The following is a 22,965-nucleotide window of genomic DNA, read 5'->3' as shown; positions in this document are numbered from 1 at the left end:
ACTAACCTGTACCCCTACCTACATGGTCAAATAACCTCAATTACCTCGACTAACCTGTACCCCTACCAACATGGTCAAATAACCTCAATTACCTCGACTAACCTGTACCCCTACCTACATGGTCATATTACCTCAATTACCTCGACTAACCTGTACCCCTACCTATATGTACATATTACCTCAATTACCTCGACTAACCTATACCCCTACCTACATGGTCATATTACCTCAATTACCTCAGCTAACCTGTACCCCTACCTACATGGTCATATTACCTCAATTACCTCGACTAACCTCTACCCCTACCTACATGGTCATATTACCTCAATTACCTCGACTAACCTGTACCCCTACCTACATGGTCATATTACCATAACTGACCTGTACCCCTACCTATATGGTCATATTACCTCAATTACCTCGACTAACCTGTACCCCTACCTACATGGTCATATTACCTCAATTACCTCGACTGACCTCTACCCCTACCTATATGGTCATATTACCTCAATTACCTCGACTAACCAGTACCCCTACCTACATGGTCATATTACCTCGACTAACCTGTACCCCTACCTACATGGTCATATTACCTCAATTACCTCGACTAACCTGTACCCCTACCTACATGGTCATATTACCTCGACTAACCTGTACCCCTACCTACATGTACATATTACCATAACTGACCTGTACCCCTACCTACATGGTCATATTACCTCAATTACCTCAACTAACCTGTACCCCTACCTACATGGTCATATTACCTCAATTACCTCAACTAACCTGTACCCCTACCTACATGGTCATATTACCTCAATTACCTCGACTAACCTGTACCCCTACCTACATGGTCATATTACCTCAATTACCTCGACTAACCTGTACCCCTACCTACATGTACATATTACCATAACTTACCTGTACCCCTACCTACATGGTCATATTACCTCAATTACCTCGACTAACCTGTACCCCTACCTACATGGTCATATTACCTCAATTGCCTCGACTAACCTGTACCCCTACCTACATGTACATATTACCATAACTGACCTGTACCCCTACCTATATGGTCATATTACCTCAATTACCTCGACTAACCTGTACCCCTACCTATATGGTCATATTACCTCAATTAACTCGACTAACCTGTACCCCTACCTACATGGTCATATTACCTCAATTACCTCGACTAACCTGTACCCCTACCTACATGGTCATATTACCTCAATTACCCAGACTAACCTGTACCCCTACCTACATGGTCATATTACCTCAATTACCCAGACTAACCTGTACCCCTACCTACATGGTCATATTACCTCAATTACCTCGACTAACCTGTACCCCTACCTACATGTACATATTACCTCAATTACCTCGACTAACCTGTACCCCTACCTACATGGTCATATTACCATAACTGACCTGTACCCCTACCTACATGTACATATTACCATAACTGACCCGTACCCCTACCTACATGTACATATTACCATAACTGACCCGTACCCCTACCTACATGTACATATTACCATAACTGACCCGTACCCCTACCTACATGGTCATATTACCATAACTGACCCGTACCACTGCACATTGTCTCGGTACCGGTACCACTCGTATGTAGCCTCGTTATTCTTATTTTATGGTGTTACTATTTTTTATTTTTTGTGGTATGTGTTTCACGGTGAGATCTACACCTGTTATATTTGTTTGACCTCTAACCTCTAATTCATATCTCTATCTGAACGTTGAAAGTACCCCCATGAACCAAATATTAACTGTGTGTGTGTGTGTGTGTGTGTGTGTGTGTGTGTATTCCAGTCCTCCCTGCTACAGAGTAAGCTGGACCAGATCTTTGAGCTGACAATCAGGCCGCCTCCCAGTCCATCTGGCTCCGCCTCCCAAGGCCAGACCCCCACCCGCTCTGTTCCTGTTTACGAGATGAAGTTCCCTGACCTCTGTGTTTACTAGACACAAAACACACACACAAAACACTCTCACACACACCCTGACCTCTGTGTCTACTAGAGACACACACACACACACACACAAAACACTCTCACACACACCCTGATCTCTGTGTATACTAGAGACACACACTCACACACACACACACACACACACACACACACACACACACACACACACACACACACACCGGTCTGTATCCTGGTCTGTCCTGGTATGTTCCCCACTGTTGTCTCTCTCTAGTGGGGACAATCTGTAGAATCCCTGTTGTCTCTCTCTAGTGTGGACAATATGTAGAATCCCTGTTGTCTCTCTCTAGTGGGGACAATCTGTAGAATCCCTGTTGTCTCTCTCTAGTGGGGACAATCTGTAGAATCCCTGTTGTCTCTCTCTAGTGGGGACAATCTGTAGAATCCATGTTGTCTCTCTCTAGTGGGGACAATCTACATAATCCCTGTTGTCTCTCTCTAGTGGGGACAATATGTAGAATCCCTGTTGTCTCTCTCTAGTGGGGACAATCTGTAGAATCCCTGCTGTCTCTCTCTAGTGGGGACAATCTACAGAATCCCTGTTGTCTCTCTCTAGTGGGGACAATCTACAGAATCCCTGTTGTCTCTCTCTAGTGGGGACAATCTACAGAATCTCTGTTGTCTCTCTCTAGTGGGGACAATCTACAGAATCCCTGTTGTCTCTCTCTAGTGGGGACAATCTGTAGAATCCCTGTTGTCTCTCTCTAGTGGGGACAATCTGTAGAATCCCTGTTGTCTCTCTCTAGTGGGGACAATCTACAGAATCCCTGTTGTCTCTCTCTAGTGGGGACAATCTACAGAATCCCTGTTGTCTCTCTCTATTGCGGACAATCTGTAGAATCCCTGTTGTCTCTCTAGTGGGGACACTATGCAGGATCCCTGTTGTCTCCCTCTAGTGGGGACAATCTGTAGAATCCCCGTTGTCTCTCTAGTGGGGACAATCTGTAGAATCCCTGTTGTCTCTCTCTAGTGGGGACAATCTGTAGAATCCCTGTTGTCTCTCTCTAGTGGGGACAATATGTAGAATCCCTGTTGTCTCTCTCTAGTGGGGACAATATGTAGAATCCCTGTTGTCTCTCTCTAGTGGGGACAATCTGTAGAATCCCTGTTGTCTCTCTCTAGTGGGGACAATATGTAGAATCCCTGTTGTCTCTCTCTAGTGGGGACAATATGTAGAATCCCTGTTGTCTCTCTCTAGTGGGGACAATATGTAGAATCCCTGTTGTCTCTCTCTAGTGGGGACAATATGTATAATCCCTGTTGTCTCTCTCTAGTGGGGACAATCTGTAGAATCCCTGCTGTCTCTCTCTAGTGGGGACAATATGTAGAATCCCTGTTGTCTCTCTCTAGTGGGGACAATCTGTAGAATCCCTGTTGTCTCTCTCTAGTGGGGACAATCTGTAGAATCCCTGTTGTCTCTCTCTAGTGGGGACAATATGTAGAATCCCTGTTGCCTCTCTCTAGTGGGGACAATCTGTAGAATCCCTGTTGTCTCTCTCTAGTGGGGACAATCTGTAGAATCCCTGCTGTCTCTCTCTAGTGGGGACAATCTACATAATCCCTGTTGTCTCTCTCTAGTGGGGACAATATGTAGAATCCCTGTTGTCTCTCTAGTGGGGACAATCTACATAATCCCTGTTGTCTCTCTCTATTGGGGACAATCTGTAGAATCCCTGCTGTCTCTCTTTAGTGGGGACAATCTACAGAATCCCTGTTGTCTCTCTCTAGTGGGGACAATCTGTAGAATCCCTGTTGTCTCTCTCTAGTGGGGATAATCTACATAATCCCTGTTGTCTCTCTCTATTGCGGACAATCTGTAGAATCCCTGTTGTCTCTCTAGTGGGGACACTATGCAGGATCCCTGTTGTCTCCCTCTAGTGGGGACAATCTGTAGAATCCCTGTTGTCTCTCTCTAGTGGGGACAATCTGTAGAATCCCTGTTGTCTCTCTCTAGTGGGGACAATCTGTATAATCCCTGTTGTCTCTCTCTAGTGGGGACAATATGTAGAATCCCTGTTGTCTCTCTAGTGGGGACAATCTGTAGAATCCCTGTTGTCTCTCTCTAGTGGGGACAATATGTAGAATCCCTGTTGCCTCTCTCTAGTGGGGACAATCTGTAGAATCCCTGTTGTCTCTCTCTAGTGGGGACAATCTGTAGAATCCCTGCTGTCTCTCTCTAGTGGGGACAATCTACATAATCCCTGTTGTCTCTCTCTAGTTGGGACAAGCTGTAGAATCCCTGTTGTCTCTCTCTAGTGGGGACAATCTGTAGAATCCCTGTTGTCTCTCTCTAGTGGTGACAAGCTGTAGAATCCCTGTTGTCTCTCTCTAGTGGGGACAATCTGTAGAATCACTGTTGTCTCTCTCTAGTGGGGACAATCTGTAGAATCCCTGTTGTCTCTCTCTATTGGGGACAATCTGTAGAATCCCTGTTGTCTCTCTCTAGTGGGGACAATCTGTAGAATCCCTGTTGTCTCTCTCTAGTGGGGACAAGCTGTAGAATCCCTGTTGTCTCTCTCTAGTGGGGACAATCTGTAGAATCCCTGTTGTCTCTCTCTAGTGGGGACAATCTGTAGAATCCCTGTTGTCTCTCTCTAGTGGGGACAATCTGTAGAATCCCTGTTGTCTCTCTCTAGTGGGGACAATCTGTAGAATCCCTGTTGTCTCTCTCTAGTGGGGACAATCTGTAGAATCCCTGTTGTCTCTCTCTAGTGGGGACAATCTGTAGAATCCCCTCCATTGAAATACCAATGGAACACCCCAACCTCTCTCTATTGGGGACAATCTGTAGAATCCCTGTTGTCTCTCTAGTGGGGACAATCTGTATAATCCCTGTTGTCTCTCTCTAGTGGGGACAATCTGTAGAATCCCTGTTGTCTCTCTCTAGTGGGGACAATGTGTAGAATCCCTGTTGTCTCTCTCTATTGGGGACAATCTGTAGAATCCCCTCCATTGAAATACCAATGGAACACCCCAACCTCTCTCTATTGGGGACAATCTGTAGAATCCCCTCCATTGAAATACCAATGGAACACCCCAACCATCATTGCATGTAATCAATGCTGTTGTGTGTTTGTATACAGCAATAACTCTATATAGTTCAGCAATAATGTGACATCACAAGATTATACAGAAAGTCTGTATGTGTGTGCGTACATACGTTGTACATTCACGTGTTACTACTGAATGTGAACCAGTGACTAAAGTGAATGTTATTGAGTGTTTGACACTGTGATGTGCATCCCATGTACTGAGGAGTGGACCACAAAAGCAGGACCCCACCGTCAGCAAAGATAACTTTAAGTTACTAAGAATATAGTATATTGTTTTAATTTATACAATTTCACTTTTAAATCGGTCTTCAGTATGAACCACAGAAAGTTAGCAGGCTGATTCTTTGATTCTGTTTTGTGACATCATACCCCCCTGAACTAACCCACTGTGTACTAATATCAATCAAACAACAGTGTCCGTATCCAATCTACTCTATGATATTCTATTCTATTCTGCTCTGGTGTACTCTACTCTTCTCTATTCTATTCTACACTACATTGAACTCCTCTACTCCACTATATTCTACTATATTCTACTCTTTTCTATTCTGCTCCATTCTGCTCTACTCTACTATATTCTACTCTACTCTGTTCTGCTCTACTCTACTCTACTCTACTATATTACTCTACTCTACTATATTCTACTCTACTCTATTCTGCTCTACTCTACTCTACTATATTCTACTCTACTCTACTATATTCTACTCTAATATATTCTACTCTACTATATTCTACTCTACTCTACTCTACTATATTCTACTCTACTCTATTCTACTCTGTTTTATTCCACTCTACTCTATTCTATGCTACTCTCTTCTACTCTGTTATATTCCACTCTACTATATTCTACTCTAATCAATTATATTTTACTCTACTCTATTCTACTCTATTATATTCTACTCTACTCTATTCTACTCTACTTCATTCTACTCTATTATAATATATTATACTCTTCTCTACTCTATTATATTCCTTTCTACTCTACTATATTCTACTCTACTCTATTATATTCTACTCTATTCCATTCTTCTCTACTCTACTCTATTCTACTCTACTATTTTATATTCTACTCTACTTTATTCTACTCTATTCTTCTCTTTTCTACTCTACTATATTCTATTCTACTCTATTATATTCTACTCTACTCGCTTCTACTCTATTATACTCTACTCTACTCTATTCTACTCATTCTACGCTACTCTATTATATTCTACTCTACTCTGCTATATTCTACTCTACTCTTTTCAACTATATTCTACTCTACTCTATTCTACGCTATTCCACTCTACTCTATTATATTATACTCTATTCTACACTTCTCTATTCTACTCTATTCTACTCTACACTAATTTATTATACTCTATTCTATTACATTCAACTCTATTATATTATATTTTACTCTATTCTACTCTTTTCTACTCTACTATATATATTTTACTCGGCCCTACTTTATTCTACTCTATTCTACTCTTTTCTACTCTACTATATTCTATTCTACTCTACTCTGCACTACTTTATTCTACTCTTCCATTATATTATATTCTACTCTATTCTACTCTACTCTACACTACTTTATTCTACTCTTCTATTAAATTATATTCTAGTCTATTCTATTATATCCTACTCTATTATTATATTATACTCTATTCTACCCTTTTCTACTCTACTATTTTATATTCTACTTCATTCTACTCTATTCTAATCTTTTCTACTCTACTGTATTCTATTCTACTCCACTCTACCATTTTATATTCTACTCTACTTCATTCTACTCTATTCTACTCTTTTCTACTCTACTATATTCTACTCTACTCACTGTGTCAGTGTAATCTCTGTTTCCAGTAATATTCTGAATGTCAATATTTAATCAAACTCTGAAAACAGAATCCTGTCAAACAAGACATGCAGAGTGATGCTGTGACGTCTTGTTTGAGATCTGATACTGGATGCTCTGATGTTTTGTTCTCAGCGTGCGTGTGTGTGTGTGTGTGGGTGTGTGTGTGTGTGTGTGTGTGTGTGTGTGTGTGTGTGTGTGTGTGTAAGGCAAAGTGTCTCTTTCAGTTCATCTGTTGTAGTTGTTATACTGAAACCAATCTAGTCACAATATTCATGACAAATCATAGCAAAATCATTGATTTGTTCTAGTTGATGAATGTTGGTGATGGTGTGTGATTCAATGCTTTTGTTCCTTGGTATTATCATGATCATGCATTGAAACCTATTCTGTTATTGGACCTCTGTGTATGTCCCTACCAGTCCCATGTCGGCATTGGTTTGTACACCTGTCTGTTGAAGTGTGTGTGTGTGTGTGTGTGTGTGTGTGTGTATGTGTTGTCTTACTCTTCCCTGACTCTGTGATGTTATGTCTAATTGTTTCTCTCTGTCACAGCTGTACATAGAATAATGAATATACAATTAAAATATAGAATTTTAACAGATGTTTGTGCTGTGTTTACATGGTGAGATGCAGGGCATTGTGTCAGTAAATGAAAACTGCTAGACTGTGGTATCGTTGAATCAGGGGTTGGAACCAGTTCAGGGAACAGAACTGAAAAATAACAGCATTTTTTAGAGGAATGGAAACAGAACCAATTTTGTCTTTTAAAAAACAATGAACTATTTATGTTTTTTTTTTTTTGCCATTTAGGAGACTCTCCTATCCAGAGCAATTAGGGTAAAATGCCTTGCTCAAGAGCACATCAGCGACGTTCCGGTTACAATGCTCCCTTCATGTTTTATGTTTTGTTCCAAAAATATTCCTAATGTTTAGTATATAATACGTTTTAGTAATAGTAATAGCTTAAACACATTCCAGTTAACGTCATGTCATGATGTTCAACCCCTTCATGTCCACCCCCCTCTCTCTCTCTCTCTCTCTCTCTCTCTCTCTCTCTCTCTCTCTCTCTTTCACTCTTTCACTCTTTCACTCTTTCCCCAACCATGAAATTTCAGTCACATCTCACACCTGCAGTTATCTGACCAATCGAACACATTCCTTATAGCAAGCTTCTCGATCCGTGCTAATGGGCAGAGTAAATTTATGAGCTATATTGTAAAACCGTTTCGATTTCATGTGTAAAAAAATGTACGAAAAGGAACTACATGAATCGTTACTTGTTTTGGGTCTGAACCGGTTCAGAACTTTCCTTTCTTGTCGGAACACTGGATTGGAACCAGTTCAGAACTTTCCTTTCTTGTCGGAACACTGGTTTGAAACCAGTTCAGAACTTTCCTTTCTTGTCGGAACACTGGATTGGAACTAAAATAATAGGGGTTCTGTTCGTAACGGAACGATTGGAAAATTATTTCAGTTCCATCCCCTGGTTGGAATGTTTAATTTATCATTTACAAAAATATTACATTCCAATAAATAATGTAATCATTACTCAGTGACAACAGCATGGTTCTGTACAGAGTTAGGATTTATTGGAGACAAAATTACAGTATTAGCTAACATCATCGCTACGTCAGAGGACAGTGCTTTTAGCCAATCACAAAACTGGTCTGTCTCCTAATGGCAAATCAAATGAGAGCTTACTGGCTCTAAGTCCTACAGTGACATTCTCTTCCTCCCTCAACCCTGGAAATGGTATTTCCTCCCTCCCTCACTGCTCTCTCTTCTGCTGTCCATCTTTGATAATGACGTTTTTGAACAGCGTGAGCAGTGGTTTCTGACTGCGTTCGTCCCAGCTCTTCATGAACCCTCCATAGCGCTTACTGGCAGGCGGTCCGCTCCAGCGGAAGTGGTTCATCTTGTACGAGCCGTCTTTCTTCTCCTGAAGACTAAACACCCCCTCCGTGCCCTCTGCCTCGCCCCCCTCCGCAGTCCCAGCCTCCAGGGAGGGGTACATGGCGTTGTCGGTGCCCAGCTCTCGTCTCATCTCGCTGGGAAAGGCCTCGGAGGACTCCTCCTCCACACCGTTGGTGTAGACCTTCACCGGCCGACGCTTACGGCCCACAGGCTTTCCCCAGCGGAAGTGTTCCATGGAGTAGGAACGCTTGGCCTGGGGGGACACACTGTTCTGCTGCTCCGCGGGGTACAGGGGGGAGGATGGGGAGAGGAGGGACAGAGGTAAGTAGAGGGGAGGAGAGTCGGAGGGGGACGGGGGTTGGAGATGCACCTTGACGGGGAAGATGGGAGATTTGGTGGTGAGGTCAGAACGACAGAGCTGGATACACTCCTGAGAGAGAGGAGCGGGGAGGAGAGAGAGGAGGGAGAGGGGAGGGAGAAGAGAGAGAGGAGGGAGAGGAGAGAGAGGAGGGAGAAAGAGAAGAGGGAGAGGAGCGGAGAGGAGAGAGAGGAGGGAGAGGAGCGGGGAAAGAGAGGAGGGAGAGAAGAGAGGAGAGAGAGAGGAGGGAGAGAAGAGAGGAGAGAGAGAGGTTAGGTGTGTAGCAGTAGAATAACACTCTCAGTCGTAACCGCTCTCTTACATACTTGAGCTTACAACATTTGGAAAACATTCTGCTCTTTTTTTGCCATGTTTCTAGCTCACCAGGATGCTGTTCTCAGAGCTGAGGTCATGACAGCGAGGGTTCTCCCAGCACTGACCTTTCACCCCTCTGACCACGCCCACCACGGCCACAGCCAATAGCCACGCAGGACACAGCATCTTCACCTTGCACACACACACACAGAACACAGTTGTACACACACTCACGGCATGATGCGGCTAAACTACACTCTCAGAAAAAATAAAGAGTGCTACGTGGCATCATTTGTCCCTGTAGGAGAACCCCCTGAAAAGGGGTCAAAATAGAACCATTTCCAGGTCAGATGGACCCATGGAACACACCTGGGTTCTAAAGAAGCTGGGTTCCAAATAGAACCTGTAAAAGGATGCTATTTTTGAACCAGAAACAGTTCTATCTGATCTTCAATGTTTATATCTGGTAAAATAATTCAGAGGGTCCCCCTACAGGGACACATGGAGGAACATACAGTCCACAGCACCCTGTAAGTACGCAGCATAGGTGGAGATTACTGCTCTAATCCACTTCTGAACCTCGTCATTAATTGAAGGATTGCAGATGAGGTTGACAAAAAAAAAATGTGGCATTTCTCTCACGACTCAATGACACTTTATATTTTCCCTAGAATGCTCATGACTCAGGTGTTACTGACGGACGGACGGACTAATTGAAGGACGGACGGATTGATTGACAGACGGACTGATTGACAGACGGACTGATTGACAGACGGACTGATTGACGGACGGACTATGAGCTAACACCACTTTTCTCACTTTTTTTATGCGAACAAGTAAAGAATATTAAACATTTGCCTAATCAATTATAACACCCCATTGCAGCAGAGGACTAGATGTGATTTAGTGGAATAATGAGAATTTAGTAAAATGATCATGTTAATTAATGGCAATCATTTTAAAGAACTAGGTAATTATATAATTTTAATTATCATTACAACATAAATAATTTCTAGATTATCGGAAATATAAACTTTAGAATTCAGTATTCTGTTTATAATAATTCTCCAATTTAAATAATATTGATCTGATGTCACCAACCTGTCGCCAAAGCTTCTCTCTCTCGTCTCGCTCTTCTCTCTCTTCTTTCCTCAAACCAGTCTATCACTTTTCTCTTCCGACAATTTGTCTTCTTAAGTGTCTGCACTGTTGTCCGTCTGTGTGTCCGAGAGTGTGTATGTTTGAGAGTGTGTGTGTGTGTGTGTCTCTCTGTCTCTGGCCCTCTCTCTTTTATACCTGAACCTGAGTGACGGTGGCTCTCAAGGCCACCCAGAGCCCCGGGTTGCCCCCCCCCCCACCACAGCCCTTAAGAAAAGAAAGCCACACACACACACACACACACACACACACACACACACACACACACACACACACACACACACACACACACACACACACACACACACACACACACACACACCAGAAGGATTAAGTGTGTACACCTGATGAGCGTCCAATGCATAACAACATGACAAACGTCCAGTCTTTGTCCACCAGTTAGGGACTTGAACGTCAACGGAGTGAACAGGTGGATTATCGCGGGTCTGCCATGCCGTCAGAAGAGGAAGCTTGTCGTCTGTATGCTGAAGGTGTGGAGTTACTCTGATCTGTGTGGTCCAGGGCTGACTGACTGACAGCTGGCTGGCTCTTTTGTCTACTGGATTTAACACCTGTCTGGATTAACACCTTTTAAGAGGCTGTGTCAACTCTGGGTCCGTCAGGAGGAAGATATGAAGAAGATGCTAGAAGGAAGAGTAGATACTAAAAAAATCGCCAAATCGTGATTTGTTCAAATAACCAGTGACGAAAAAACGCAAACACCGGATGTATTTCTGGTTGTTAGCTATCGGGGGGCCCCCTTAGTATGAAGACAGATCAATGGTGGCATTTATGTTGACAGAGTCTGTCCACCAGAGATTAAAGGCTGAGTGACAGACAGGATGGAGTGACTGGAGGTTGGAGGGAGGAGAGAATAGAAGGGTGGCAAGAGGGCGACGACCTCTGTTGACCTCCTCTTGTCAAGGCTTCAGCCATTCAACGGGAATCTGCTCTGTGTCAATGTGGCCATTCACATTCAATTGAATTAAATTCACACACAGACACACACAAAGACACACACACACACACACACACACACACACACAAGACACACACAAAGACACACACAAAGACACACACACACACACAAAGACACACAAAGACACACACACACATAAAGACACACACAAAGACACACACAAAGACACACACAAAGACACACACAAAGACACACACAAAGACACACAAAGACACACAAAGACACACACACAAAGACACACACAAAGACACACACACACACACACACACAAAGACACACACACACACACACAGACAGACACACACACACACATAAACCCGTGCATTCACGCACACACAAAGACACACACAGGCATCATTCTGAAACTGTTAAGTGACAAGGTCTCAGAGTGTCTAACTTCATTCTAAGTCTAGAAATGGACAAGAGAATGTCCATTAGATCTGACCTTGGCTTGTTGTGTACGAGCCTGTGGATTGACACACACACACACACAGGGGGCGCAAAGAGCTTTAATGGTTTGTGGAGTGGAGAAGCCATTTAGTGAATGACCTCATTGATGGAAACACACAGGTACCTCTGAACATCTCCTCTTAGATGGAACAGTTTATTGACAGTTTCCCATTAAGACAAAATGTGAAGAAAAACAACAACAACAACATTGGCTTGGATCATCTTACATTCGTTGATATCATCTCTGACAGGGACGATGTGATGGAAACAGGAGGACAGGACACCGTGTTGGACATTGTATAATATATAAACATATATAAACATAAAAACAACCAATCTCACTCAAATGGTGAGACATGGTGGGACATGGTGGGACACCTGATTCAAATAATCACTCTAGCTCTCCATCCAGGGCTCTGCACTGATGCTGACCCCGTGTGTGTATAAATTAAATAAATTCATTATGCTCTAATCTATGGATGTAAACATGACTGGGAATACAGATATGCATCGGTTGGTCACAGATACCTTCTAAATAAAAAGGTAGCGCCCGTCGATCAGAACACCAGTCAGTATCTGGTGTGACCCCCATTTGCCTCATACAGCGCGACATCTCCTTCACTTTGATCAGGTTGTTGATTGTGGCCTGTTGAATGTTGTTCGTCTCCTCTTCAATGGCTGTGTGAAGTTGCTGGATATTGTTTATGTGTGTATCTGGTAAAGACACAAGACACATTTTATTGTATTCTATTGGGCATTAAAAAAATCATGAGAAATACAAAAAGATCATTACTTGACATATTGGCAAGAATTTACAAAAAAACAAAGCAAACTAGAATGCTCTTTGGCCCTAAACAGAGAGTACACAGTGGCAGAATACCTGATCACTATGACTGACCCAAACTTGAGGAAAGCTTTGACTATGTACAGACTCAGTGAGCCTTGCTATTGAGAAAGGCCGCCGAATGCAGACCTGGCTCTCAAGAGAAGACAGGCTATGTGCACACTGCCCACAAAATGAGGTGGAAACTGAGCTGCACTTCCTAACCTCCTGCCAAATGTATGACCATATTAGAGACACATTTCTTTCAGATTAAACAGACCCACAAAGAATTTGAAAAACATACCCAATTTTGATAAACTCATATTGGGTGAAATACCAGTGTGCCATCACAGCAGCAAGACTTGTGACCTGTTGCCACAAGAAAAGGGAAACCAGCAAAGAACAAACACCATTGTAAATACAACCTATATGTATGTTTATTCATTTTCTCTTTTTCACTATTTGCACATCATTACAACACTGTACAGTCATGGCCAAAAGTTGAGAATGACACAAATATTAATTTTCACAAAGTTTGCTGCCTCAGTTTGTATAATGGCAATTTGCATATACTCTAGAATGTTATCAGGTGAGTGATCAGGTGAATTGCAATTAATTGCAAAGTCCCTCTTTGCCATGCAAATGAACTGAATCCCCCAAAAACATTTCCACTGCATTTCAGCCCTGCCACAAAAGGAGCAGCTGACATCATGTCAGTGATTCTTTCGTTAATGCAGGTGTGAGTGTTGACAAGGACAAGGCTGGAGATCACGGTCATGCTGATGGAGTTTGAATAACAGACTGGAAGCTTCAAAAGGAGGGTGGTGCTTGGAATCATTGTTCTTCCTCGGTCAACCATGGTTACCTGCAAGGGAACACGTGCCGTCATCATTGCTTTGCACAAAAAGGGTTCACAGGCAAGAATATTGCTGCCAGTAAGATTGCACCTAACTTCTTTAAGAGGCTCCTCTGTCCTCCACTCGTTACCTGTATTAATGGCACCTGTTTGAACTTGTTATCAGTATAAAAGACACCTGTCCACAACCGCAAACAGTCACACTCCAAACTCCACTATGGCCAAGACCAAAGAGCTGACAAAGGACACCAGAAACAAAATTGTAGACCTGAACCAGGCTGGGAAGACTGAATCTGCAATAGGTAAGCAGCTTGGTTTGAAGAAATCAACTGTGGGAGCAATTATTAGGAAATGGAAGACATACAAGACCACTGATAATCTCCCTCGATCTGGGGCTCCACGCAAGATCTCATCCCGTGGGGTCAAAATGAGCACAAGAACCACACGGGGGGACCTAGTGAATGACCTGCAGAGAGCTGGCACCAAAGTAGCAAAGCCTACCATCAGTAACACACTACGCCGCCAGGGACTCAAAATCCTGCAGTGCCAGACGTGTCCCCCTGCTTAAGCCAGTACATGTCCAGGCCCCTCTGAAGTTTGCTAGAGAGCATTTGGATGATCGAAGATTGGGAGAATATCATATGGTCATATGAAACCAAAATAGAACTTTTTGGTAAAAACTCAACTTGTCGTGTTTGGAGGACAAAGAATGCCGAGTTGCATCCAAAGAACACCATACCTACTGTGAAGCATGGAGGTGGAAACATCATACTTTTTTCCTCTAGCCAGTCTCCAGATCTTAACACCATAGAAAATCTTTGGAGGGAGTTGAAAGTCCATGTTGCCCAGCAACAGCCCCAAAACCTCACTGCTCTAGAGGAGATCTGCATGGAGGAATGTGTGTGAAAACTTACAGACTTACAGAAAACGTTTGACCTCTGTCATTGCCAACAAAGGGTATATAACAAAGTATTGAGATAAATAAGTATTTGGTCACCTACAAAAGTTTTCCACCATAATTTGCAAAGAAATTCATTAAAAAATTGTACAATGTGATTTTCTGGATTTTTTTCTTCTAATTTTGTCTGCAATACTTGAAGTGCACCTATGATGAAAATTACAGGCCTCTTTCATCTTTTTAAGTGGGAGAACTTGCACAATTGGTGGCTGACTAAATACTTTTTTTGCCCCACTGTACAGTGTAGGCTCCATACAGCATGAGAGGACCTGTCCAATAAACTGTGTGTCTCTGTACGATAACAGAGGTGCAGCATGGGAGGACCTGTCCAATAGACTGTCTCTGTACAATAACAGAGGTGCAGCATGGGAGGACCTGTCCAATAGACTGTCTCTGTACGATAACAGAGGTGCAGCATGGGAGGACCTGTCCAATAAACTGTGTGTCTTTGTACGATAACAGAGGTGCAGCATGGGAGGACCTGTCCAATAGACTGTCTCTGTATGATAACAGAGGTGCAGCATGGGAGGACCTGTCCAATGGACTGTCTCTGTACGATAACAGAGGTGCAGCATGGGAGGACCTGTCCAATAGACTGTCTCTGTACGATAACAGAGGTGCAGCATGGGAGGACCTGTCCAATAGACTGTCTCTGTACGATAACAGAGGTGCATCGGTCCGGTGAGGACATGGTCCTTCCCTCTCTGGGCTCCCATCAGTAGAAGTCTACTGTGACATGAACACGCAGACCCTGACACACACTGTGACATGAACACACACACTGTGACACACACAGACTGTCTCTCTGTGTTTCAGCCTCTCTCTCTCTCTGTGTTTCAGCCTCTCTCTCTCTCTCTGTGTTTCAGCCTCTCTCTCTCTCTCTCTGTGTTTCAGCCTCTCTCTCTCTCTCTCTCTGTGTTTCAGCCTCTCTCTCTCTCTCTGTGTGTTTCAGCCTCTCTCTCTCTCTCTGTGTGTTTCAGCCTCTCTCTCTCTGTGTGTTTCAGCCTCTCTCTCTCTCTCTCTCTGTGTTTCAGCCTCTCTCTCTGTGTTTCAGCCTCTCTCTCTCTCTCTCTGTTTCAGCCTCTCTCTCTCTCTGTGTTTCAGCCTCTCTCTCTGTGTTTCAGCCTCTCTCTCTGTGTTTCAGCCTCTCTCTCTCTGTGTTTCAGCCTCTCTCTCTCTCTCTGTGTTTCAGCCTCTCTCTCTCTCTGTGTTTCAGCCTCTCTCTCTCTCTCTGTGTTTCAGCCTCTCTCTCTGTGTTTCAGCCTCTCTCTCTCTCTCTTTCAGCCTCTCTCTCTCTCTGTGTTTCAGCCTCTCTCTCTGTGTTTCAGCCTCTCTCTCTGTGTTTCAGCCTCTCTCTCTCTGTGTTTCAGCCTCTCTCTCTCTGTGTTTCAGCCTCTCTCTCTCTCTCTGTGTTTCAGCCTCTCTCTCTCTCTCTGTGTTTCAGCCTCTCTCTCTCTCTGTGTTTCAGCCTCTCTCTCTCTCTGTGTTTCAGCCTCTCTCTCTCTCTGTGTTTCAGCCTCTCTCTCTGTGTTTCAGCCTCTCTCTCTCTGTGTTTCAGCCTCTCTCTCTCTGTGTTTCAGCCTCTCTCTCTCTCTGTGTTTCAGCCTCTCTCTCGCTCTCTGTGTTTCAGCCTCTCGCTCTCTGTGTTTCAGCCTCTCTCTCTCTCTCTGTGTTTCAGCCTCTCTCTCTCTGTGTTTCAGCCTCTCTCTCTCTGTGTTTCAGCCTCTCTCTCTCTGTGTTTCATGCTCTCTCTCTCTGTGTTTCAGCCTCTCTCTCTCTCTGTGTTTCAGCCTCTCTCTCTCTCTGTGTTTCAGCCTCTCTCTCTCTCTCTCTCTCTCTCTCTGTGTTTCAGCCTCTCTCTCTCTGTGTTTCAGCCTCTCTCTCTCTCTGTGTTTCAGCCTCTCTCTCTCTCTCTCTCTCTCTCTGTGTTTCAGTCTCTCTCTCTCTGTGTTTCAGCCTCTCTCTCTCTCTGTGTTTCAGCCTCTCTCTCTCTGTGTGTTTCAGCCTCTCTCTCTCTCTGTGTTTCAGCCTCTCTCTCTCTGTGTTTCAGCCTCTCTCTCTCTGTGTTTCAGCCTCTCTCTCTCTCTGTGTTTCAGCCTCTCTCTCTCTCTCTGTGTTTCAGCCTCTCTCTCTCTGTGTTTCAGCCTCTCTCTCTGTGTGTTTCAGCCTCTCGCTCTCTGTGTTTCAGCCTCTCTCTCTCTCTGTGTTTCAGCCTCTCTCTCTCTGTGTTTCAGCCTCTCTCTCTCTCTCTGTGTTTCAGCCTCTCTCTCTCTGTGTTTCAGCCTCTCTCTCTCTGTGTTTCAGCCTCTCTCTCTCTGTGTGTTTCAGCCTCTCTCTCTCTGTGTGTTTCAGCCTCTCTATCTCTCTCTCTCTCTGTGTTTCAGCCTCTCTCTCTCTCTCTCTCTGTTTCAGCCTCTCTCTCTCTGTGTTTCAGCCTCTCTCTCTCTCACTGTTTCAGCCTCTCTCTCTGTGTTTCAGCCTCTCTCTCTCTGTGTTTCAGCCTCTCTCTCTCTGTGTTTCAGCCTGTCTCTGTTTTGAAGGATAATGTTTTTCAGCCTGTAGTGTCAGTAGTTCCGTAATGGTGTAGTGTCAGTAGTTCCGTAATGGTGTAGTGTCAGTGGTTCTGTAATGGTGTAGTGTCAGTGGTTCTGTAATGGTGTAGTGTCAGTAGTTCTGTAATGGTGTAGTGTCAGTAGTTCTGTAATGGTGTAGTGTCAGTAGTTCTGTAATGGTGTAGTGTCAGTAGTTCCGTAATGGTGTAGTTCTGTAGTTAGTAATGGTGTAGTGTCAGTAGTTCTGTAATGGTGTAGTGTCAGTAGTTCCGTAATGGTGTAGTGTCAGTAGTTCCTGGTGTAGTGTCAGTAGTTCTGTAATGGTGTAGTGTCAGTAGTTCTGTAATGGTGTAGTGTCAGTAGTTCTGTAATGGTGTAGTGTCAGTAGTTCCGTAATGGTGTAGTGTCAGTAGTTCTGTAATGGTGTAGTTCTGTAATGGTGTAGTGTCAGTAGTTCTGTAATGGTGTAGTGTCAGTAGTTCCGTAATGGTGTAGTGTCAGTAGTTCCGTAATGGTGTAGTGTCAGTAGTTCTGTAATGGTGTAGTGTCAGTAGTTCTGTAATGGTGTAGTGTCAGTAGTTCTGTAATGGTGTAGTGTCAGTAGTTCTGTAATGGTGTAGTGTCAGTAGTTCTGTAATGGTGTAGTGTCAGTAGTTCTGTAATGGTGTAGTGTCAGTGTTCTGTAATGGTGTAGTGTCAGTGTTCTGTAATGGTGTAGTGTCAGTGGTTCTGTAATGGTGTAATGGTGTCAGTAGTTCTGTAATGGTGTAGTGTCAGTAGTTCTGTAATGGTGTAGTGTCAGTAGTTCTGTAATGGTGTAGTGTCAGTAGTTCTGTAATGGTGTAGTGTCAGTAGTTCCGTAATGGTGTAGTGTCAGTAGTTCTGTAATGGTGTAGTGTCAGTAGTTCTGTAATGGTGTAGTGTCAGTAGTTCTGTAATGGTGTAGTGTCAGTAGTTCCGTAATGGTGTAGTGTCAGTAGTTCTGTAATGGTGTAGTGTCAGTAGTTCTGTAATGGTGTAGTGTCAGTAGTTCTGTAATGGTGTAGTGTCAGTAGTTCCATAATGGTGTAGTGTCAGTAGTTCTGTAATGGTGTAGTGTCAGTAGTTCCGTAATGGTGTAGTGTCAGTAGTTCTGTAATGGTGTAGTGTCAGTAGTTCTGTAATGGTGTAGTGTCAGTAGTTCTGTAATGGTGTAGTGTCAGTAGTTCTGTAATGGTGTAGTTCTGTAATGGTGTAGTGTCAGGAGATCTGTAATGGTGTAGTGTCAGTAGTTCCGTAATGGTGTAGTGTCAGTAGTTCCGTAATGGTGTAATGGTGTAGTGTCAGTAGTTCTGTAATGGTGTAGTGTCAGTAGTTCTGTAATGGTGTAGTGTCAGTAGTTCCGTAATGGTGTAGTGTCAGTAGTTCTGTAATGGTGTAGTGTCAGTAGTTCTGTAATGGTGTAGTGTCAGTAGTTCTGTAATGGTGTAGTGTCAGTAGTTCCGTAATGGTGTAGTGTCAGTAGTTCCGTAATGGTGTAATGGTGTAGTGTCAGTAGTTCTGTAATGGTGTAGTGTCAGTAGTTCTGTAATGGTGTAGTGTCAGTAGTTCTGTAATGGTGTAGTGTCAGTAGTTCTGTAATGGTGTAGTGTCAGTAGTTCTGTAATGGTGTAGTGTCAGTAGTTCTGTAATGGTGTAGTGTCAGTAGTTCTGTAATGGTGTAGTGTCAGTAGTTCTGTAATGGTGTAGTGTCAGTAGTTCTGTAATGGTGTAGTGTCAGTAGTTCTGTAATGGTGTAGTGTCAGTAGTTCTGTAATGGTGTAGTGTCAGTAGTTCTGTAATGGTGTAGTGTCTGTAATGTGTAGTTCTGTTCCGTAATGGTGTAGTGTCAGTAGTTCTGTAATGGTGTAGTGTCAGTAGTTCCGTAATGGTGTAGTGTCAGTAGTTCTGTAATGGTGTAGTGTCAGTAGTTCTGTCAGTAGTTCCGTAATGGTGTAGTGTCAGTAGTTCTGTAATGGTGTAGTGTCAGTAGTTCCGTAATGGTGTAGTGTCAGTAGTTCTGTAATGGTGTAGTGTCAGTAGTTCTGTAATGGTGTAGTGTCAGTAGTTCCGTTCCGTAATGGTGTAGTTCTGTAATGGTGTAGTTCTGTTCCGTAATGGTGTAGTGTCAGTAGTTCTGTAATGGTGTAGTGTCAGTAGTTCCGTAATGGTGTAGTGTCAGTAGTTCCGTAATGGTGTAATGGTGTAGTGTCAGTAGTTCTGTAATGGTGTAGTGTCAGTAGTTCTGTAATGGTGTAGTGTCAGTAGTTCTGTAATGGTGTAGTGTAATGGTGTAGTTCTGTAATGGTGTAGTGTCAGTAGTTCTGTAATGGTGTAGTGTCAGTAGTTCTGTAATGGTGTAGTGTCAGTAGTTCTGTAATGGTGTAGTGTCAGTAGTTCTGTAATGGTGTAGTGTCAGTAGTTCTGTAATGGTGTAGTGTCAGTAGTTCCGTAATGGTGTAGTGTCAGTAGTTCTGTAATGGTGTAGTGTCAGTAGTTCTGTAATGGTGTAGTGTCAGTAGTTCTGTAATGGTGTAGTGTCAGTAGTTCAATGGTGTAGTGTCAGTAGTTCTGTAATGGTGTAGTGTCAGTAGTTCTGTAATGGTGTAGTGTCAGTAGTTCTGTAATGGTGTAGTGTCAGTAGTTCTGTAATGGTGTAGTGTCAGTAGTTCTGTAATGGTGTAGTGTCAGTAGTTCTGTAATGGTGTAGTGTCAGTAGTTCTGTAATGGTGTAGTGTCAGTAGTTCTGTAATGGTGTAGTGTCAGTAGTTCTGTAATGGTGTAGTGTCAGTAGTTCTGTAATGGTGTAGTTCTGTAATGGTGTAGTGTCAGTAGTTCTGTAATGGTGTAGTGTCAGTAGTTCAGTAGTTCTGTAATGGTGTAGTGTCAGTAGTTCTGTAATGGTGTAGTGTCAGTAGTTCTGTAATGGTGTAGTGTCAGTAGTTCTGTAATGGTGTAGTGTCAGTAGTTATGTAATGGTGTAGTGTCAGTAGTTCTGTAATGGTGTAGTATGAGTAGTTCCGTAATGGTGTAGTGTCAGTAGTTCTGTAATGGTGTAGTGTCAGTAGTTCCATAATGGTGTAGTGTCAGTAGTTCTGTAATGGTGTAGTGTCAGTAGTTCCGTAATGGTGTAGTGTCAGTAGTTCTGTAATGGTGTAGTGTCAGTAGTTCCGTAATGGTGTAGTGTCAGTAGTTCTGTAATGGTGTAGTGTCAGTAGTTCTGTAATGGTGTAGTGTCAGTAGATCTGTAATGGTGTAGTTCTGTAATGGTGTAGTGTCAGTAGTTCTGTAATGGTGTAGTGTCAGTAGTTCTGTAATGGTGTAGTGTCAGTAGTTCTGTAATGGTGTAGTGTCAGTAGTTCCGTAATGGTGTAGTGTCAGTAGTTCTGTAATGGTGTAGTGTCAGTAGTTCTGTAATGGTGTAGTGTCAGTAGTTCTGTAATGGTGTAGTGTCAGTAGTTCTGTAATGGTGTAGTGTCAGTAGTTCTGTAATGGTGTAGTGTCAGTAGTTCTGTAATGGTGTAGTGTCAGTAATGTGTAGTTCAGTCCGTAATGGTGTAGTGTCAGTAGTTCCGTAATGGTGTAGTGTCAGTAGTTCTGTAATGGTGTAGTGTCAGTAGTTCCGTAATGGTGTAGTGTCAGTAGTTCCGTAATGGTGTAGTGTCAGTAGTTCTGTAATGGTGTAGTGTCAGTAGTTCTGTAATGGTGTAGTGTCAGTAGTTCTGTAATGGTGTAGTGTCAGTAGTTCTGTAATGGTGTAGTGTCAGTAGTTCCGTAATGGTGTAGTGTCAGTAGTTCTGTAATGGTGTAGTGTCAGTAGTTCTGTAATGGTGTAGTGTCAGTAGTTCTGTAATGGTGTAGTGTCAGTAGTTCTGTAATGGTGTAGTGTCAGTAGTTCTGTAATGGTGTAGTGTCAGTAGTTCTGTAATGGTGTAGTGTCAGTAGTTCTGTAATGGTGTAGTGTCAGTAGTTCTGTAATGGTGTAGTGTCAGTAGTTCTGTAATGGTGTAGTGTCAGTAGTTCTGTAATGGTGTAGTGTCAGTAGTTCTGTAATGGTGTAGTGTCAGTAGTTCTGTAATGGTGTCAGTGTCAATGTAGTTCAGTAGTTCGTAATGGTGTAGTGTCAGTAGTTCTGTAATGGTGTAGTGTCAGTAGTTCTGTAATGGTGTAGTGTCAGTAGTTCCGTAATGGTGTAGTGTCAGTAGTTCTGTAATGGTGTAGTGTCAGTAGTTCTGTAATGGTGTAGTGTCAGTAGTTCTGTAATGGTGTAGTGTCAGTAGTTCTGTAATGGTGTAGTGTCAGTAGTTCTGTAATGGTGTAGTGTCAGTAGTTCTGTAATGGTGTAGTGTCAGTAGTTCTGTAATGGTGTAGTGTCAGTAGTTCTGTAATGGTGTAGTGTCAGTAGTTCCGTAATGGTGTAGTGTCAGTAGTTCTGTAATGGTGTAGTGTCAGTAGTTCTGTAATGGTGTAGTGTCAGTAGTTCTGTAATGGTGTAGTGTCAGTAGTTCCGTAATGGTGTAGTGTCAGTAGTTCTGTAATGGTGTAGTGTCAGTAGTTCTGTAATGGTGTAATGGTGTAGTGTCAGTAGTTCTGTAATGGTGTAGTGTCAGTAGTTCTGTAATGGTGTAGTGTCAGTAGTTCTGTAATGGTGTAGTGTCAGTAGTTCTGTAATGGTGTAGTGTCAGTAGTTCTGTAATGGTGTAGTGTCAGTAGTTCTGTAATGGTGTAGTGTCAGTAGTTCTGTAATGGTGTAGTGTCAGTAGTTCCGTAATGGTGTAGTGTCAGTAGTTCTGTAATGGTGTAGTGTCAGTAGTTCCGTAATGGTGTAGTGTCAGTAGTTCCGTAATGGTGTAGTGTCAGTAGTTCTGTAATGGTGTAGTGTCAGTAGTTCCGTAATGGTGTAGTGTCAGTAGTTCCGTAATGGTGTAGTGTCAGTAGTTCTGTAATGGTGTAGTGTCAGTAGTTCTGTAATGTCAGTGTTCTGTAGTGTCAGTAGTTCTGTAATGGTGTAGTGTCAGTAGTTCTGTAATGGTGTAGTGTCAGTAGTTCTGTAATGGTGTAGTGTAGTTCTGTAATCAGTGTCAGTAGTTCTGTAATGGTGTAGTGTCAGTAGTTCTGTAATGGTGTAGTGTCAGTAGTTCCGTAATGGTGTAGTGTCAGTAGTTCTGTAATGGTGTAGTGTCAGTAATGGTGTAATGGTGTAGTGTCAGTAGTTCTGTAATGGTGTAGTGTCAGTAGTTCTGTAATGGTGTAGTGTCAGTAGTTCCGTAATGGTGTAGTGTCAGTAGTTCCGTAATGGTGTAGTGTCAGTAGTTCTGTAATGGTGTAGTGTCAGTAGTTCTGTAATGGTGTAGTGTCAGTAGTTCTGTCTGTAATGGTGTAGTGTCAGTAGTTCTGTAATGGTGTAGTGTCAGTAGTTCTGTAATGGTGTAGTGTCAGTAGTTCTGTAATGGTGTAGTGTCAGTAGTTATGTAATGGTGTAGTGTCAGTAGTTCTGTAATGGTGTAGTATGAGTAGTTCCGTAATGGTGTAGTGTCAGTAGTTCTGTAATGGTGTAGTGTCAGTAGTTCCGTAATGGTGTAGTGTCAGTAGTTCTGTAATGGTGTAGTGTCAGTAGTTCCGTAATGGTGTAGTGTCAGTAGTTCCAGTAATGGTGTAGTGTCAGTAGTTCTGTAATGGTGTAGTGTC

General features: G+C 43.0%; 2 protein-coding genes across 3 annotated transcripts in view; one reads left to right on the top strand and one right to left on the bottom strand.

Annotated features, from left to right (window-relative positions):
* LOC115118696 (protein EFR3 homolog B-like) overlaps positions 1-7,493 on the top strand; it is a 47,440-nt gene extending 39,947 nt beyond the window's left edge. For both annotated transcript variants that reach the window (XM_065004369.1, XM_065004368.1), the window contains one exon: positions 1,831-7,493. In XM_065004369.1, the coding sequence (XP_064860441.1) occupies positions 1,831-1,980 (150 nt within the window). In that variant the 3' untranslated portion in view covers positions 1,981-7,493. The remainder of the gene's footprint in view (positions 1-1,830) is intronic.
* A 970-nt stretch (positions 7,494-8,463) lies between these two features.
* LOC115118699 (pro-opiomelanocortin A) lies at positions 8,464-10,755 on the bottom strand. The gene is made up of 3 exons (XM_029647388.2): positions 10,585-10,755; positions 9,553-9,675; positions 8,464-9,240 (listed from the first exon to the last, which is right to left on the bottom strand). Exons 2-3 carry the CDS (start codon positions 9,667-9,669, stop codon positions 8,665-8,667), a joined length of 693 nt encoding a protein of 230 aa, XP_029503248.1. The 5' UTR covers positions 9,670-9,675; positions 10,585-10,755; the 3' UTR covers positions 8,464-8,664.
* Positions 10,756-22,965: the final 12,210 nt, after the last annotated feature.

This window comes from Oncorhynchus nerka, linkage group LG18 (assembly GCF_034236695.1).
Source record: "Oncorhynchus nerka isolate Pitt River linkage group LG18, Oner_Uvic_2.0, whole genome shotgun sequence".
NCBI classification, from domain to species: domain Eukaryota; kingdom Metazoa; phylum Chordata; class Actinopteri; order Salmoniformes; family Salmonidae; genus Oncorhynchus; species Oncorhynchus nerka.
This window is presented reverse-complemented; position numbering and strand designations above follow the sequence as displayed.